Below are 18,287 nucleotides of genomic sequence, written 5' to 3' on the forward strand. Positions count from 1 at the left end.
GACTAGAATTATTAGCTGACTGATGCAACACTGTTATTTGCTTAAATTAAAAAACAGTGTTAAACCTGTTCTTTCAAGATGCCAAACAAATGTAAGAAGACATAAAAGCAATTCCGCAGATCTTTGATACTCTACTGCGTGTCAGACAAACCAATAATTTGGCCTGATGAGAAGATGCTGAGCATTGACCTACATCCCTGTGTGTTAACCATTATAGGAGCAAAATCAATGAGGGAAAGACTTTCAATTTAGCATACCGCTATATTGACATTTTAACTTCTCTTTCATTAGGCTGCATAATATAGAAGATAATTATCTTTAAAAGATGGGTAGTATATAATCAGCATAAAGCAGTGGTGTGACATGTTTTCTGAGTGAATACTTAAGAGAGCAACAACAAAATATATTATAGTCACTTTCTGTAGGTATTTTAAAAGTTGTTAATTGGGGGGGGGGGCATATATTCTTGTTGGCTAAAAAAGCAGACAAAAAATAAGTACACATATATTTTAGATATAAAGAGAATTAGAGTTAAACCATTTTTGGATGAATTATCTTTCTGGTTCAAAAACAAGAATATATAGTTATCAGCGTTTACAATTGAACAAATAATCAGATGTTATTGTTAATTATTGCTAACTAGTTGGCTCATAATACCCACATTTACTCATGTGGTAAATTCTGGTAACAATTTCATCACAATATCTTGGTTTCCTCCCCACTACATTATTATGTACTTCTGGTTCACTTCAAAAACAGATCCATTATTGTTGAAAAAGGTTAGATTAAGTGTCAGCTGCAAAATGTTTCCTCTGGATATTTTGTATTTACTTCTGCATAATTCACTTCCTCCATCATCCATCACACTCATCATTCTAATTACCTGCATTATTTCTACCTAAAAAGATTACGCCATCTGACTTTTCCCCCTGGAGGGCTGATGCAGATTTCTACAACTCTAACCCACATCGTCTTTTAAACAACCCCCATTTCTTTAAATTCTGATGAAATCCTTTAGTCACCCACTCTCTCCACAAAGTCACCCACTTAATCTGCTTTACTTATTTTCTATCTCCCCTTAACAGCCTGTGCAGAATTTTGATGTTTCATTATGTGGCTTTTATCAAGTCCTTTCTACCCTAATTCGGTCTTTCTCCATCATTCATTTCACCCTAATTCAGTCATATTTCCCTCTCCATTTTATGAACCATAGTAAATAATTTTAGTTTTTATGTCGCCAACTTTTTACTTCTTTGTAAGTTGGAGACACTGGCAATTATTTTCTGCCATCTATTCATACCCTCCTCTTTCTTAGAATGAGCCTCCTAGTGTAGGGAGGAAAAGGTTCTGTAGTGCAGTAAGAAGCTTGGAATGATCTCCTAGCCTTGTTATACTATTTATAAAATATATGATTTGATATTTAATATGCCATTGTACACTCATAATGACACAGGATAACCAAAGCTTTCTTGTTGGTTTTTCCTTATTTCCTAGGGCCAGCAATATATTTAATACTGCAATTAAACTTTTAGTAGTTATGAAGTTCAAAGAGACACTGCTTTTTTAGATACGGGAGAGTTAACTTATACAGTATGTCTTCTTGTGTGGTTCCAATTCCCCTCTGAATGCTAGAATGTCACTGCTTAAAAAAAACATCACATTTAATTTGCATAGTCTTGCCCTTCAAAATACCTTGCAACACAGAATTCTTATTACACAGGCTGGGTATATCAAGAGAAGCCAAATGGGTAAATGCTAATTGATAAATCTTATTCAGCTTAGTGGAAATAATACATACACTTCAGTCAAATGTAATCAAATTCCATTGTGCTTTTTTTAAAGAAGAATGAAAATATGAAATGTAAATGAAAAAGAAATCCATACTCACATCTATCTATAAAGGTTTTATTAACAGTGTGAAAGTACTAAACCCTTTATGCATGCCTTGTCATCATGGTATATGAACGCAAATAAATGTGCGTCTCTCTATTTGGCAATGATATCTTGGCTTAGCCCATCAAATTGTTCTGCGCTTTAGAAACTCCAAAGATAGCTGTATCGGTTGACCTCCCATGTCTCGCTCGGTGATAATGAATCTCTCTTTCACACAGTTTTCACACGGCTTTAATAGGGCAGATAGAGAACACAAGGAACGGACAATGAGAGCGTTCACCTAACTTCCAAATCAGCTAAGCCTACCCCCAGAGGTAGTTTTGTTAGTTGGAGTAAAATAATAATGAAAGTCACAAAGCTGAGTGTGAAGGCACTTCCTATATAGACATCCAGGGTGTTCATACTCATGCAGATCACATGGTGTTTAAAGCACTGTCTAATACAGCTCAATGTGTAAGCAATTTTGTTTTTTTTACTGCATTATGACTTTTGGATTAGTTTCTTGTTGTCGAGGTTATGAGCTGTGATTACTTAACAAGTAGAGAAGTGAATACCGAATTACAACTTCTGGAGTCAAAGGTTTGTGTGTTAAAACAGTTCCCTTTCAATTCAGAGACGACTACCAAACATACTTATGGGATATGCCTTCCTATTGGTAGGTATTCACCGAGCTCTTTATATCAGAGCTGCCGATAGGCCCCTTCCTGGGGTGATGTCCTCGGTCACGCCTACCGAGGGGTCAAAACAGTCAACCCATTTCTCTTTTTGCCTCTCATGTCGGTAAGGTAAGACCTCTGTGTTAGGCTCCAAAATATGGTCTCTTTTTCTTCTCCTTTCTTCAGTAGCCTGCCTCGCTTGCATTGCAAGCTGTCTTTTCTTACTGCCTGTCGTATGTGTGTGACTGTCTGTGCAGTATTGATTTAAAGGAGTGAGTGTGTGGTCTTTTCAAGCCTACACTCTTGGGGACAATGCAGTTCCTCCGTGGCTAGGCTCTGCTGTACCCCCGCCGTTGAGTGATTCCACTGGCTGCTGTGCGTGCAGTTGCGCAAAATTTAAAAATAAACAAATAAATAAATAAATAATTTTACTGTTGTTGTTGTTGCGTGTCCACCTGTATGTTGACCCAATCGCACAACCTCGCTTTGTCTGTGTTGTGCTGTGGATTAGCTGCAGTGCAGTTAAATAAAAAACAACAGCCAGTCAGCCATGTTTTTCCTCCACCGGGGCTGCGTTTTTACCTGCCCCACTGTAGGGTAGACCTCGCCGGCTTCCTTGGCCCCCAATGTGCCAGGCCTTCAAAAAAAAAAACATGTACGCTGTAAGCTGCACGCTGACCAGGTGTGTGACTACATGCAGTCAGGGTAGGCACTGCTGCTGCTTGAGCTGCCACCTGGTGCTTCGGTATCTCGGTGCATCCTCAGCCTGGTGCCTTGGTGCCCACGGTGCTTGATGCACAAGGTGCCTGGTGCACATGGTGTTTAGTATCTTAGTGCGCATATTGCCCTCAGTGCTTGGTACACCCGGTGTATGCTGTGCTCGGTGCATGCTGTGTTTGGTGCCAGGCGGCATTAGTTCAGAACTGGTGTCTGACTAAGGGTCATGACCCAGTCTCTTGCCCTATACCAGTTATCTTGCAGTTACTGCAAGAACTGCTCGATGCTGGTAGGTCACGATCTCTACACTGAAGGTGTATTTGGTGGCCATCTCTGTGTGTCATGGCCCCGTTGATTCTGTATTTCCAGGTGAGTATTTCTTGGCAACTCATTTACTTAAGGGTGCTCGTCGATTACGCCCCCCAAAGAGGGTTGTTCTCCCCGAATGGAGCCTCGATATTGTGCTGGAGGCTCTTACGAAGGCCTCGTTTTAGCCCATACACTCCATAGAGTTTAAGATCTGTCTATGAAGTAGTTCTCAGCAGGTATCTTCCTCTGCACATATCCAACTAGACATAAATGTGTCTGTTACCAAATCATTATTTAATCAACATTTAAAGCATCTGAAATATAGCATATGTCAACTAAATTATATGTATACCTTCATTACGGACATTTATTGGCAGGTTGTTTTTAGAAGGGATTGCAGTCTCTTTTCACCTTTGATCCCTTGAGAAATGCGGCTTTCACGTAAACTGTCTTTCTCCAAATGCTTTCATGGGTTTTTAGGAAAGGAAAAGCCCTTTTCTCCTAGAAGAATGTTTTTATTTTTTTAATGAAGTACCAGAATTCCTCAAATTTCTTTTAGTTTCATTGTTAATGTGATGTTTAGACAGCTAAATGTTCACAGCATTTCAGTTTCAATCGAAGGCCTTTAGGACAGGAACACGTTTTTGTTCAAGTAAACCCAACTAGGTAATGAAGTACACCTGTCACTTTTCATGAAACATTGTGCATTTCTGGGAATCAATTACCCTGAACCACTTTCAGACTGTGTTCACATAATCTAATACACTACGTAAGAATAAGAACCTAAACCAAATTGCTATAGCCTCTTATTATTAACAACGGTCTAACACTGTTTGCAACATCATCTACACTATATTTATAGATGTGTATTCACAATGGATACTTACATTAATAATATGCAGTTTATTCATAACTGGCTCAACACATATGCAAAAGAATGTATTTATATATAAACATTACTGCTGATGTTTATACGTTGCAAAATAGGTGGTGCTGAAAATCAAAAGGGTTCAGAAAGAAAACTGAAAAAGTTAAGGTACATAGTGGAACAGTCTGATTCATGGACAGCCCAGGTTCACCGCAAAAGTACGATTAACAGTTAAAATCTCTACCCAAGAGATATGAAAAGAAAACAATACAAGGGTCTATAGGGATTGAGTAATGGGATATTGTTAACTGCAACTTTCCAACCGGGATAGATGCCAGAATACAGCAGATACAGATCTATCAATTCAATCTGTAGGTCACTCCGCCCAGAGCAATGAAAAGAAAAAAAAAGGCTTTCTGAAAAGACTACTTGAATAGGAAGTCACAAGCTGGAATTTCATTGTGATGGTGTGGACGCGCATTTTGCAGGAAACTAAGGGGATATAATGTGACACTTTTCTCAACAGATTAATTTAAAATGCTTGATATCTGAAGGCTGTCTTCGATCCACCAATGCTTGATTGGATTCAGACCTGGCTGGCTGTAGACCAGACTAGGGAACAGAAACCCTGATCTTTGACTCCAGTGTTAAAAGAATGAATATATTGCATGCTACTCATGGGAATGGCACTGAGGGTGCCAATAATTGTGAGCATCACTTCATTGTGTGTGTCTGTGCATGTATTTGAGTAAAATGCCAAGTAAGGTTAAGAGCACAGGATTGTAATGCATTAACAAGCAACAGTCCTATTTGAAGGGGAATGTATTGATGTTTTGTTTTTTTTTCTCAATGATGTATTACACGTCAAAATTAATTATCCACTTCATTAACAATTCCATTCATGGTCCGAGTTTCACGTAGGCTTTTTTCAGATTTTCAAAAGAAGTTTAGCACAGCTTTGAGGTTTTAATGGTGTGACAGTACATATACTTACAGGATAATGGCCAAGGCAATAAAGCAAACCACAGACAGCATAATTCACCTTGTGTTTGACAAAGTTTCCTGCCACAAGCCGTAGAGTGACCAAAGCCATTACCAGCTTCTTCATTGCTCCTCATTAATTATGTGTTTTAAGCCGGACCAGCACATCATTACACAGGCTTTATGCTTTACACAAATGTGAGGGTAGATAAAGATCTGCTTATAAATGAATGTGCGAGTTAGCAATTCAGAATGCACTCTGTCTAGATCTAGCACACAGTCCTGCATATCGATTGATTTATTAGAAATAACTAATAAGTATGGGTGCTACTAAGTATGGGTGTTATTAAAAGAATAGCAACAAGAAGAGGTGCATCATATTGTTCTTTCCTACCGATTGCAGTCCACGTGGAGTAGCAGATGAGAAGCGCTGATTGAAAGCGCAATCTTATGCCACTGTCCATCTGCCAAGTGATAAGGGAATGCTTCTGTTCTGGGTTTCCCATGAAAGCGGTAGTGGTATCTGATTTCATCTCGTAACCCGCTGCTCTCCAGTTCAAAATAACTGTGAACAAAAATAACAGAGAGATATTTATAGTAGATAGATATTTAGCAGCAGGTCATCACACAGTCACACATCAAGACACTTAGTTTCGATTGGTACATTCCAAGTCATTATAAGAAACTACTGCTATTTCTTGTGCAAAAGTAGATATGGTGGCTAAACTACCCTTTATTGCTTACCTTAGATTCAAATGGGATGTGATTCTCTCTAGTATTGTGTCATTTGACCAATGAATCTTGTAGCTCTGTATTGTAGCATTATTGTTTTGAAAATGTCAGTGTTTCTTTTAAAAGTAAAATCAAATTATACAGATGTAGAAAATGTACACAGAGAAAGCTTCCACATGATGTTATGAAGTAGACAGCGGAGATTGTTCTCGCAGTAATTCATAGCAGGCTTTTAAAATAGCACACATACACAAAGTGCAAGAAAACAAATCATTTAAAAGCTATAGAGCAGAATGTGAGGTAAGGTCAGCAACTACTTTCACCCTTTTTGTGTCTGTGATTGAGAGGCCAACTCAATAAAGGTTTCAGTAAGGCAGTGTGGAGACAGATCAAATATTGACCCGGAGGGGTTTTTTTCTGTTCAAGTATACGGTAAGAGCATGGTTATTTATTTAAAAAAAAAAGAGTCTCAGTCTTAGTGACTACCAACTTGAATACTTATGCTATATTTTAACCCCCCCCCCCCCCCCCCCCTCCCCCCAACTGCCACTGTTTCCATCCAGCCTGAATGGCAGTTGGAGATATTAACAGCAAGGACAGCATGCTGAGCAAATCTGAATATAGTGCTACAGCTTAAGCGATCCATTAAAAGAGAAACATCAAAGGATAAAAATGAGGTCAACAGCTAATTCATTTATTCCAAAGCAAGAGTCATATCCCGAGTATGTGGTGAGAATTATTATTATTATTTGTTTATTTAGCCTTTATCGAAGGTGACTTACAGAGACTAGGGTGTGTGAGCTATGCATTAGCTGCAGAGCCACTTACAACAATGTCTCACCCGAAAGACGGAGCACAAGGAGGTTGAGCAAAATGACTTGCTCAAGGTCACACAGTGAGTGAGCCAGAACTTGAACCGGGGACATCCTGGTCACAAGCCCTTTTCATTAACCATTGGACCATACAGCCTTAAAAAAAACAAAATGAATGTAGCCCTAATCAAAAATTTAAATCCCTGTTTTGTGTATTATTATGTCGTGACCCTGTGCAGCGCCGGTGCACATCATACATTCAAGATCTGGTAAATAATGGCGTCAGAAGACTGTTGTCGGGCTGAAGTACCAGTGGCACACTCATTATTAGGATATACAGCGTTAGGCCATTGGCCCTTTGAGAAACGAGAAAACAACCAAACCTAACTCCAATGGAATCTCAGTATAAATATTTGGGATATTCCACTTTTATCCCAGTTCACTAATACACAGTCAGAGCAAAGCTCAGCTCATGCACAGACAACAGAACAAATATATAATAAGTTTCATTCTGTTTGCACAAAAAAGGGCCAGTCTTCTCGCCACACATTGCAGCCGTTGCGTGTACTGATGTGCCAGGGAGGCAAAATAGGCTGATCCCTGGAGCCAGCATTAAACTTCAGACATCAACACCAGGCAGAAGGATATCTACATCATCAGATGGAAGGAAACACTGATGAATCACATTAGTTTACAGTAAAAGAAGCTATGTCTTAGTTGGTGCTTATCTTGTCCAATATCAGCATGAAGTTTTAACATCTACTGGAAATCACATATCTACGTATATTGGTTGGAATTTATTTTCTTATGTTGACATCTACTTATGTATGTATTTTACTGAGTACAATTGTAAGCTATAAATAAATACATAAATATACATAAATACAAAGTGTCATTTGTGTTTGTAGTTATTATACATGTATACTGTGTATGTAACACTTAATTATATATTTAATAAACTTTTAACATTACGATAGAACTCCCTTACCCATATACAATTTCTTTATAGTTAATTGGTTGATGAATTCCTTTAATTGTGCATTTTCCCTGATACGGTTTGCTTGCCTCCGTGATAAATAAACTCAACATGATTAGAAGTAGCGACCGAACACTTACAGTAAAGAAGATGTTATAACATATGCATACAAATGTATGAAGGTGAAAGTGTATACTGTGCATAAAGTGTGGAGGGGAGTCTGACAACATTACAAATACGTCAGTGATCTCGATCACATTGGTACTCTACTGGTTTGTATACAATCATGTCCGTGGCGATATCTATTGAAAACAATTCCTAAAAATACACTTTATAAGCATTTGGGTGAAACAGAATAGGTTCCCTTCATTGTAAATAAAAACGTGATTTGGTATAATTTAATGATAATGCTATTAATAATAAATGAATCATGGTTATAGCTGCAGTTTTTATTCCATAAATATTTTGTCTAATAGTTAAAAAGTGCAATGTGGGGCTGTGAGGACTTGTTTTCAGAAAATATCAGCACGGACATTACATACAAACCAATGGAATACCATGTGTGTATGTATGTATGTATGTGTGTGTGTGTGTGTGTGTGTGTGTGTGTGTGTGTGTGTGTGTGTGTGTGTGTGTGTGTGTGTGTGTGTGTGTTTTATTTAAGTTCACTGCGTTCGGGCTTAAGGTTACAAAACAAGTGAATAAATCTCATTCATAACCACAAGTACATATGAGTCTAAAATATTTTCATAACTACAAATACTGAACTAGAACTGCCAGGCAGTTTTCCGACTCCCAAGCCCCAGTATCAGTACCCATCTAAGCGTGTTTAGTTCTCAATGTGCCAAGTTTAAAATCAGCAACTTCAACTGTTCCACAGAAGGAGATTTAGAATTATTATTTTTTTTTTTCAAAAATGCTTCAGGCAGCCATCTTATTTAACGTGAGTTTCTTAAAAGTCAGTTTTATTGCTACAGTGTCAGGGAAGATGCTTGAGAAGTTTGGAGTTAGTCAAGTAAATCGTTTGTCAACTGACGCAGGTTTAAATTTCAAATGTAAACGTATAAGTCGCGGCCATCTTGTTTTATAAAACATCATCATTTTCACATATTTGTATCCCATTGTTACTGGGACGATAACTACCAAGTTTGGAGATTGCTGGACAAACGGTTTTCAATAAAATTTATCACAGCAATTTCTACTTCGCAAACTTGTTGCAGGTCTGGATGCTGACGACATATGCCACGTTTCAGATCAATCGCTTCACCGGTTCCCAAGAAGATGATTTCGAAAGGTTTTATCGAAAAATGCGTCACGGCGCCAATTGCAGTGACGCAGCAGCAAAAAATGTTCAGCGTCTGACAGCCAATGTATCCAGCTTGTTACCTGCCAAGTCAGAACCTGATCAGTCACACAGCTTCGAAGCAGCAGCAGTTTAAAGTTTTGGGAAGGAAAAAAAAAAAAAAACTTTAACAATAGGCCTAATTATCTGTGTCTGTATCATCAGCATCACAGCCGCGGTCTGTTAAATTTCTGTTTCAAGGTGCGTTATATAGTCTTTCATTAATTAAAACCCTCCTTTTCCAAGTGCAAATTAACTCCTGATAAATTATGACAATTAACACAGATTTGTTTTAAAATTCCCACGCAAACAAATGAGTCAAAAGAATGTTAAGATATTAACATTATTTCGTAATTCAACATAAATCACCATAATTATTTAATAACGAGATAGACCACTGCTTGATCAATGTAGCAAAATTAATGCTACATACTAATCTGGTGAGTAACACTGAAGTTAGCATTTACAACCTTTTGAAAATCCTGCCCATAATGTCACAAAAATAAATGCATTTTATTATGGACAACATCAAATAAAATCCAAATTCACCACTTTACACTAACTTATCAAACCTTTCCAAAAAAAAGGTCAGACTTTGACATACTCATCATAACTACAATAGTTACCATTACTAAGCTTTCCAAGGTGAATTATGAATGCGAGATAATTGAGAGCAGGCAGAGTAAGCAGTATCGAGATTTGGCACAGCAAATCTCTTTTAAATCTCAAACTCCCAGCTTTGCCTTGACACACTGGCTGCTCACACACAAAATGCTGCTTTCCCCAGTGGCTGACACGCTAAGCAACCATTCACTAATCCCCTCTGCTATCCTAGCTACGCCACAGAGTCTTTTTATCACGATCAGTTACCATAGCAATGCACCCCTGCTCACTAAACAGTGCAAAGCTAACATCTGATTGATTTGAATGTATATTAACCCTTTGAGTAGTGAGTTCTAAAATGCGCTGTCGGTCCTACGGGAGGGAGTTTTTTGTTTTTTCTGTCTACTGCGTGCGCTTGAGTACAGCATACAAATAAGCTGAAAGCTATATGTTTGTAATGAACACTGATGAAATATAGACAAATAATTTTTACCGTAAATAAATAAAACAAATAAATATAATGTTTTACTTTGTCATAGGGAAAAGTTTTGACTAAAAAAAATAACAGGTACACAATAAACAACAGGTTGGAACAACCACAAAAACACGTCCTAACCAAAAAAAAATGGCTGAACTAGAGGGAGAGAGCGAGAGATCAAGCGAGAGGGAGAGAAGAGAGAGCGAGAGAGAGAGAGAGAGAGACGAATAAATCATATCCGATGGTGGGGGCAGAGAGAGTGAGAGTGTCTAATGCTTCAGAGTATGATACTCCTTGATGCATGGAGCAACGCACAGCTTGATGCCGCCTCTTCACTGGACACCTGTCACTTGATGTTGATGGTAAATATTCTTCACTGACTTGCTGACATCCAAATCAGTTGAAAAATTGTACGCATTTGAATTTAAATTGGAATCTGAATTCAGTATTATTTCTAATACTTCTTTCTCACTGAGCAATTTTCACCAGTTTACAGACATTGCTGACATTTTTGTGATGGTTTATTGTAGAAATTCAGTAAATATATCTAGCAGAGGGCGCAACAGACCAATAAAAAGTGTTACAGAAACCTAACGTTACAATATCTGAGTATTAATCCTTTATAAATGTTTTATAAATTTATAATAGATGCTTAATAACTATATTATAAAGTGTTAATAAAGCATTATAAATGGTTTATAACCATGCAATAGCTATAGACAGAATTACCGTTTTATAAAGGGGACAGTTTTTAGACACCTATTCTACTTTGAGATGTTTAATCGTAATTCCGTCTATGGCTGTTGCATGGTTATAAACCATCTATAATGATTTATTCACACTCTATAACATAATTATTAAGCATATATTATAAATTTATAAAACATTAATAAGCAGCACCTTAATGTAAAATGTTATCAGTAGGAAGCAATGTCTGCTAATCAGTGCTCTATTGCGTAAATATCGGTTTCAATTTTAAAAGTGATTGAACTATTCAGGTAATGTTTGCCAATATATGTTAAATTACCATTTTTGATATACCAAAGCAAATGTTGCTGATGCCATTGCTTTGTTGACAATCATCCTTTTGAACCAATCAGGAATTATCCTTCAATAAAATGATTTTCAGTTATTTTTCTTTGGCCCCAGAAAGAAAGACCAGTTTCAGACTAAAAAAATGCATTCTTGTAAATCTCTAGTAAATCCTATAAATGAGAGCTCATGTCAATCAAACGGGAAATGTTTGACATAAATGTCATGTGAAATAATCAGTATGTTATTGCTGACAGCTGAAATTGTATAGATTAAGGTCTGGGTAGATGCTTTACACTCAAATGAGCTTGTGTGGACAGACAAGGGTAGTTTTAAACATCCTATGACAGGAAAAAGGTTTGAAATGCTGACAAGTTAAATTAAAATAAAAGTCAATAAAACTATCATGAAGCCAAGAATACAGAACCCGGTGAAAAACCAAGGCATTTCTTAAAGTCCTTCTGGGAATAAACGGCTGCTTCTGAATTTAATGCTTTCCAATTTGTAATGCCCACTAGCATACCACTAACAGGAGAATAATCATGAGGACAAGGGCTTCAAACTAAGCTGGAAGTGAGAAGCAAGAAATGTAATCAGAACAAACAGAATGGCCTTAATGAAAAAAAAACAAATTAAAAAGAAACACCCTGCTGATACCTGAATGAAAAAAAAAAAAAATAATAATAATACTAACACAGAAATATGACATATTTTAATGCATTGTAAAACAACTGTTGCAACTGTGTTTCATTTTGGGCAATAACAGGAAAAAGATTGATACCTTTACCTTGGGTTTGTTCTAAGGATGCAGGAAGCGTGGGGAAGGTATATTTGTTTTTATGTGTTTTTAAGTTTGAAGTTGCAGGTCCTTATGAATCACAAAACCACATTATAATTTAGTGCTACATTTTAGTGCTCATTAAAGTACAGGAAATATTAGTGCAGACCTTTGGAATCTGGACTCCTTTTGTGTATATACCACTTTTCAACTGTTCTGGCAGCTCAGAAAAAAAATAAATAAAAAATTGTGAACGCATGCCTGTGTGTCAGTACATTTCTACTGGAAATGCATAGTAAATTATAATTAAACACTATAATATTAAAATGGATGCATTTAGCATGACTGACTGACATTTGTTTCACTTGCTGAGTTCAGCAGTGGCAGCGGTGGTAATTAACTAAATGATCCGACTGTGCTTGGTGAACTTATGAGTGCTGCAGGAGCAGGGGGTAAACACAAAATCAATTTATTCAACACTTGTATCCCTCATTCCATCAAGGACTTTAAAGATGAATGCAGAATTGGTTTCTTGGTGGTTTGTTTGCTGTAGTCACCGTTTACGACAAGACAATATTGCAGCATGCCAATTACCCTGTGCATTTGGACAAAATTTCATCTACAGTATATAAGTATAAAAGTTTACCTGTGTTCTGACTCATGGATGGAGAATATAACCCCCGATGTTGATGATTTCTGCTGGATGGCTGCCAGGAATGTGAATTCACTTTTATTCCTAAACAGCTGAAGCACTTTCTCAGCTACGTGTGGTGAGACGTGGATTTCTCTCTCTTTATCTGGGAAATTAAATGTGCAAGAATAGTGCATTTAGTACACATTTGTAAAGAAAAATTCATCCAGCAAGGAGGGGATTACATCTGAAAAAAGTGTTCTGATATATGGAAATGAAATTATTTCTCCTAAGGCAAACACTGGTCATGATAAGGGCATGCAGCCTTTTGGTTTGACTTAGAACTTCACATGTTTTTTTTTTTTCTCATCTAACATGTTAACATATTCATCCCTGGAGGGCTTCCATTATTCCATACAAGCACCACCCAATCTGGAAGACTGGCCCTCTAAAAGAAACGTACTGCCATAACAGAAAGCATGTTTGAAACTATTTGTAATGTGATGCCTTTGAGGCAGGACACCGCTGGAAGCAAGATGTTAAACCTCACATTTCTGATCAAACGCTAATGCATACATGGGTCTCAGACCTGGTCTTTTGTTGTTTTCATGACCTGTTCCATTGATCTGAACCATGGCCATAAAAACCGCAGCCGCTAAAATCATTAAAACAGGGTCACAAAAAACGATTTGTCTTTACAAATAAAAACACACTGAAGAGAGCTGCATGTATTGTTAGGGATGTTGATTTCCATAGCTTTGGTACACTTAATACCTCATTTTAATGATGTTAACGGCAAGCAATCTCAAACTGGACAGTCGTGATACTATAAACATATGCTTCCTACGGATTATTTTCTAGAAACAACATACCCGTCTAATCAATTATTACTCCATTAACGAAATGATCATCCTCCCACAATTGCACTAATAGTGACCTAATTATAAAATGATACTGTTCATCATCTTTTTCTTTTGCAGAGCCTAATCAATCCATATACAGCAGAATCTGTTAACCACCAGGAAATATCTGCGGCAACTTAATTTTGCAGATATGGACAAATGGACTATGGACAAATATTTACAGCAACAAATGTTTCTGCAGGTAAACTATACATATACTGCATGTAAACTGAATTGAGTAATTATGTTAATTTTGTGGCATGTATCGTTTGCAGATTTTTAATAAAAGTGAAATTAATGAATATTTCTTGCCAGCAAACATCTATTCACGTTTTTGTAATTGCTCATTTGTCGTAATTACTACATGCCCTTAACAGAATTTACTTGGTCGTAATCACTCTCAAACATAATTATTTTCTGCATTTTTTTATTTTTATTTTTTCTCAAATAACTGCTCTTGTCTGTAATGTGATATTTTGTAACAACTGTAAGTCACCCTGGATAATGGCATCTGCTAAGAAATATAATAATAATAATAATAATAATAATAATAAATAATAATAATAATATCGAGCACATCACCTGAATTCTTTCTACACTCTATTCTCATCTATAATAAATATAATAATAATAATACTTTGGATTGACACTTTCTAAAGAGATCTTTCTAGAAAGATCTATATATATATATATACTTGTGTATCGGATATATTATATATATATATATCTATATTATATATATATATATATATATAATATATATAATATATATATATATGTTCAATAGTTATCAATAGAGAAACAGTTAAGCTGTTATTGTACACTATTGATTTCAGCCTATGGCTTTCAACTATTTACATAACTATTTTATGGTTTAATGAAAGATCATCAAACAAGTTCAGAAAAAAATATGAACAAATAGAACTCATCATTGGATTGGATTTTTTTTTTTTTTTTTTTTTTTTTTTTTTTACGTATCATGCAGGGTTCTTAAAAAGAAAAAAATAACTATCCAGCTCAGTTTTTTTTCCAGTGGGGAAAACTATTTGATAAATGATATTTTCCACTAGCCAGTGGTGACATCAGTTCTCGAGCACACCCTGAAGCCCTCTCCACCTCATCTTCATGAGAGAGTCGCTTTATGAAATACACTCTGGGGAGCTGCTCTAATTTTCAGAGAAATGAACAACCTCCAGAGTAGCTGAGCATCAACATGAAGAAAGAAAGAAAGAAAGAAAGAAAGAAAGAAAGAAAGAGAGGCACTACTCGTCTGTTGACTTTTGTGGCGAAGATGCTGTTGACAGCAGTGTTGTCTAAGACAGAAGCAGACCTATAATTGGCCACAGGTCCCTTCTGTATTAGAAGACAGTAACTACCCATGGGATTGATATATCTAGTAGAAATCACATGCAATAGACTGAAAGTAAAAAAAAAAAAACAGCATGCGATGTATTTAAAAACTAAAGCTATATCGTATAATGGTAAAATTCTTATTGCCTTTATCTTTTTCCAAATTGTAAAAAATAAAAAAACACTTCAACTGTATATGCAAAGAGCTTAACCCAATGGTATGATTTCAGTTCTATTTTCAAACACCCAATTCGTTCATATTATGCATAAAGCAGATTTCCATTTCTGCTCTAGTTGACACTATAACACAGCTTAACTGAATCAATGGAAGACCAAAGAGACCTGAGATATTGGAATGTCAGTTTATAGCCCATTTCATCTGGGTTTTTGTTTTCATTTATACAAACATTTATTGCAATTCTTAACAGAAAGCAGTGAGGCAATCAACTAAATGCATACGTGAACAGTAATCCAAGACCTGCCTTGCTTAAACCCCTAACGTGGCCCACTCTGATTTTACTCAGGCAATTCAATCTGGGGCTTGCAGTATTTCCAGCATGAATACGGAATCACCACGTGCTTATATCCAGTGCATTGTGCACATATTTTATTGTTGAGTTTTGAGCTCCTGGGATTGCATTTTCAGGTTTGAATTATGCTAATTTGCTTCAAGTTCTTCTTGTAGCTTTGACATTTTCTTCAGATGCAGCTGCTTATAAGATCATCCTGCCATGCTCAGATGACTCACAATGATGTCTCATTTTAATTATTGTTTCAGTTTAACAAGTTTTTTGTTAAATTAGAAGTTGTAGTAATAACCAGGACAAGAGCGTGACGATTCGCTATGAACTCTCACAACTATTAAAATAAAACAGTGGGGCTTATTTAAATACAATTGCATACCATCTTAAGAAATTGTAGAATGAGATTATACTGTAAAAACATTCGGAAACAACTTGATGACATAAATAATACATCGCTAGATATAATGTCAATGTAGATATTATATTATTCAGCTGTAAAATATTACAATTCTCTTTGTAACCATATACCAAGTTCCAATATTGTAATTACATGTTGTGAGCTGCAAACGTTTCCTGAGTCTCAATCAATGCACCACGTTTCCATACATTATAGGCACAGTTATATGCTTATTAATCATTTGCAAATAAAGTTGTTTTTTTTTTTAAATCTTTCTTTTATCACTCTTAAAATCCAGGAAATTCTATATGCTTTAGAAAAAATAATCCTCATCCTTCTTTTTTTCATATTTTTTAAAGTGTCTTTGAGTAACACTATGAAATGTTGACTCTGAAGATTCAAAGACTGCCAATTTTTCTTTGTGAATTTTCGTGTTCCTTTCAATTAATTCCAAGGTCTGTGTTCTTTGGTCTTAATGTTACGAAGAGCTTTCTCAACCAAAATAGTTACAAATGCACCCTTGTTATCTTATTTAACAAATTAATTAACTGTATTATCATTTACCTTAAACATGTAATACAATCAATTAAGCAATGATTTAACACTTTTTGTAGCTGACATTTTGCAAGTTTACTGTAAAAGAAAAACTGATTAATAAAAAAAAACAATTTCGAAAATCAATAGTGGGATGGTTGAATAAAACATTCACATTGCTTGAATTGAAAACAGAATTACAAACGGACAGACCATTTCAATTTCAGGCTACAGACTGAATTCTTTTTTTTTTTTTTTTGAGTTAGCGTGCATTGCAAGTAGACTGATTAGTATTGGCCTTTTGGGAAAGTCTGTTATTGCTCAGAGGTGTACATGAGAAAGAGCTTGATTTCCCAGTTATAGTCTTGGAGACAGATTCTCTTACTAACAGGGCACCCACTTTCACGGCTATTTCAAACTGATAAATCTTTGAGAGAAAGAGAAACTACAATATAAAAAGGAGAACAGATATCCATCAGCCTCCAAAATCTGATCAGCTCACCTACAGTATATGAATGTGCTTTGCAAAATCTAATTTGATGGCAATTCATTCATCTGTTTATATGAAATCGTAGCACCGAGACAAATAAACCTCTGAGGTGGTTTCCAGACAGTCGTATGGGATTGGTGGTTATCGTACCCTTCGTGTTTCAAAACAATACAAAAAGTTACAAGGACAACCAGTACATCTTGCTTCAATGAGATGCTATCTGGACTGTTCCCCTGGAAACCTTTCTTTTCTGGCACCTTACTTGCATTCATCGTTGCTTCCCTATGTCTGTCTCTCCTTCAGTACCAAGTCTCCTTTTAGTTAATGGAAACTTATTGGACAATTGCAAGTGGGTTCATAATGCCATACCATACTGTATAAAAAAGTAATTTGTTCATGCATCTGCAAACAGATTCTAGAAAGAAGAGAATTACAGCAGAAGACATAGAAATTCTGCAACCTACAAGGGTGTTGTATGCAGCAGAATATATTCTGACATGCAGGAATACATCTATATATAATGCATAACATTCTTTGCCTCTATGGTTACTGCATGTCATGTGATTCCCTTTAGAATTGTCTCTTTATGTTTTTTTGCAGACATTATGTTATTGTCCCAACACAGGTACTAAACATAACTGCAATGCAGCTGCCACTTACAGGTCACTTTAGTTTTTATATGCAGTTCAGCAGCAACATACGTCAGTAGCAAAGCAACCCGAATTATACAGAGTTTCACATACAGTCTCATTTCACCATCAAAACATGTCTAACTGAAGGAAATAGTCTGAGCTAATAAAAAAAACATATTACTACAGCAACCACGGAGACTACAGCAAAGGGTTTTAAATTGATTTTGCAGTTTGAATGGAATTCTGAGTGATGCCTCATGTAAGAATTTTAAAGGATGTACTGACAAAATTGCCAGTATTGAGAATACAGAATGGTAAAAATGCAAAATGGTAAGGTTGATGTCACAACGTGCACTCTGACTGGCTGAGAGATCCTGAGCAGTCCATAATTCAAGACACAAAAGAGCAAAACATGTCCGTGATTTTTTTTTTTTTATAGCGTAATGGTGTGCAATAGCTATGCTTTGCTTTCAAGTGTAGAGAACTCAAGAGTTAAACATTACAAACACGTAAATCTTGTAATTCTGGAATACACTAAACTGAAGGTTCACAAAGTTTTGACAACCACGGACCACTTTCAAACCTACATCCTAGTAAACACACTAAACACACCACAAAAACCACACAAATTAAAATAGACTGTGAAAGCA

General features: G+C 36.2%; 1 protein-coding gene across 1 annotated transcript in view; it reads right to left on the bottom strand.

Moving 5' to 3' along the window:
- Window positions 1-18,287, bottom strand: part of LOC121295042 (protein kinase C-binding protein NELL1-like) — a 130,679-nt gene that overhangs the window by 102,511 nt on the left and 9,881 nt on the right. Inside the window, exons 3-4 of the mRNA XM_041219333.1 lie at window positions 12,824-12,974; window positions 5,819-5,989 (exon numbers count right to left, since the gene is read on the bottom strand). Of these exons, the coding sequence (XP_041075267.1) occupies window positions 5,819-5,989; window positions 12,824-12,974 (322 nt within the window). The remainder of the gene's footprint in view (window positions 1-5,818; window positions 5,990-12,823; window positions 12,975-18,287) is intronic.

Source organism: Polyodon spathula, chromosome 19 (genome assembly GCF_017654505.1).
Source record: "Polyodon spathula isolate WHYD16114869_AA chromosome 19, ASM1765450v1, whole genome shotgun sequence".
Lineage (NCBI taxonomy): Eukaryota > Metazoa > Chordata > Actinopteri > Acipenseriformes > Polyodontidae > Polyodon > Polyodon spathula.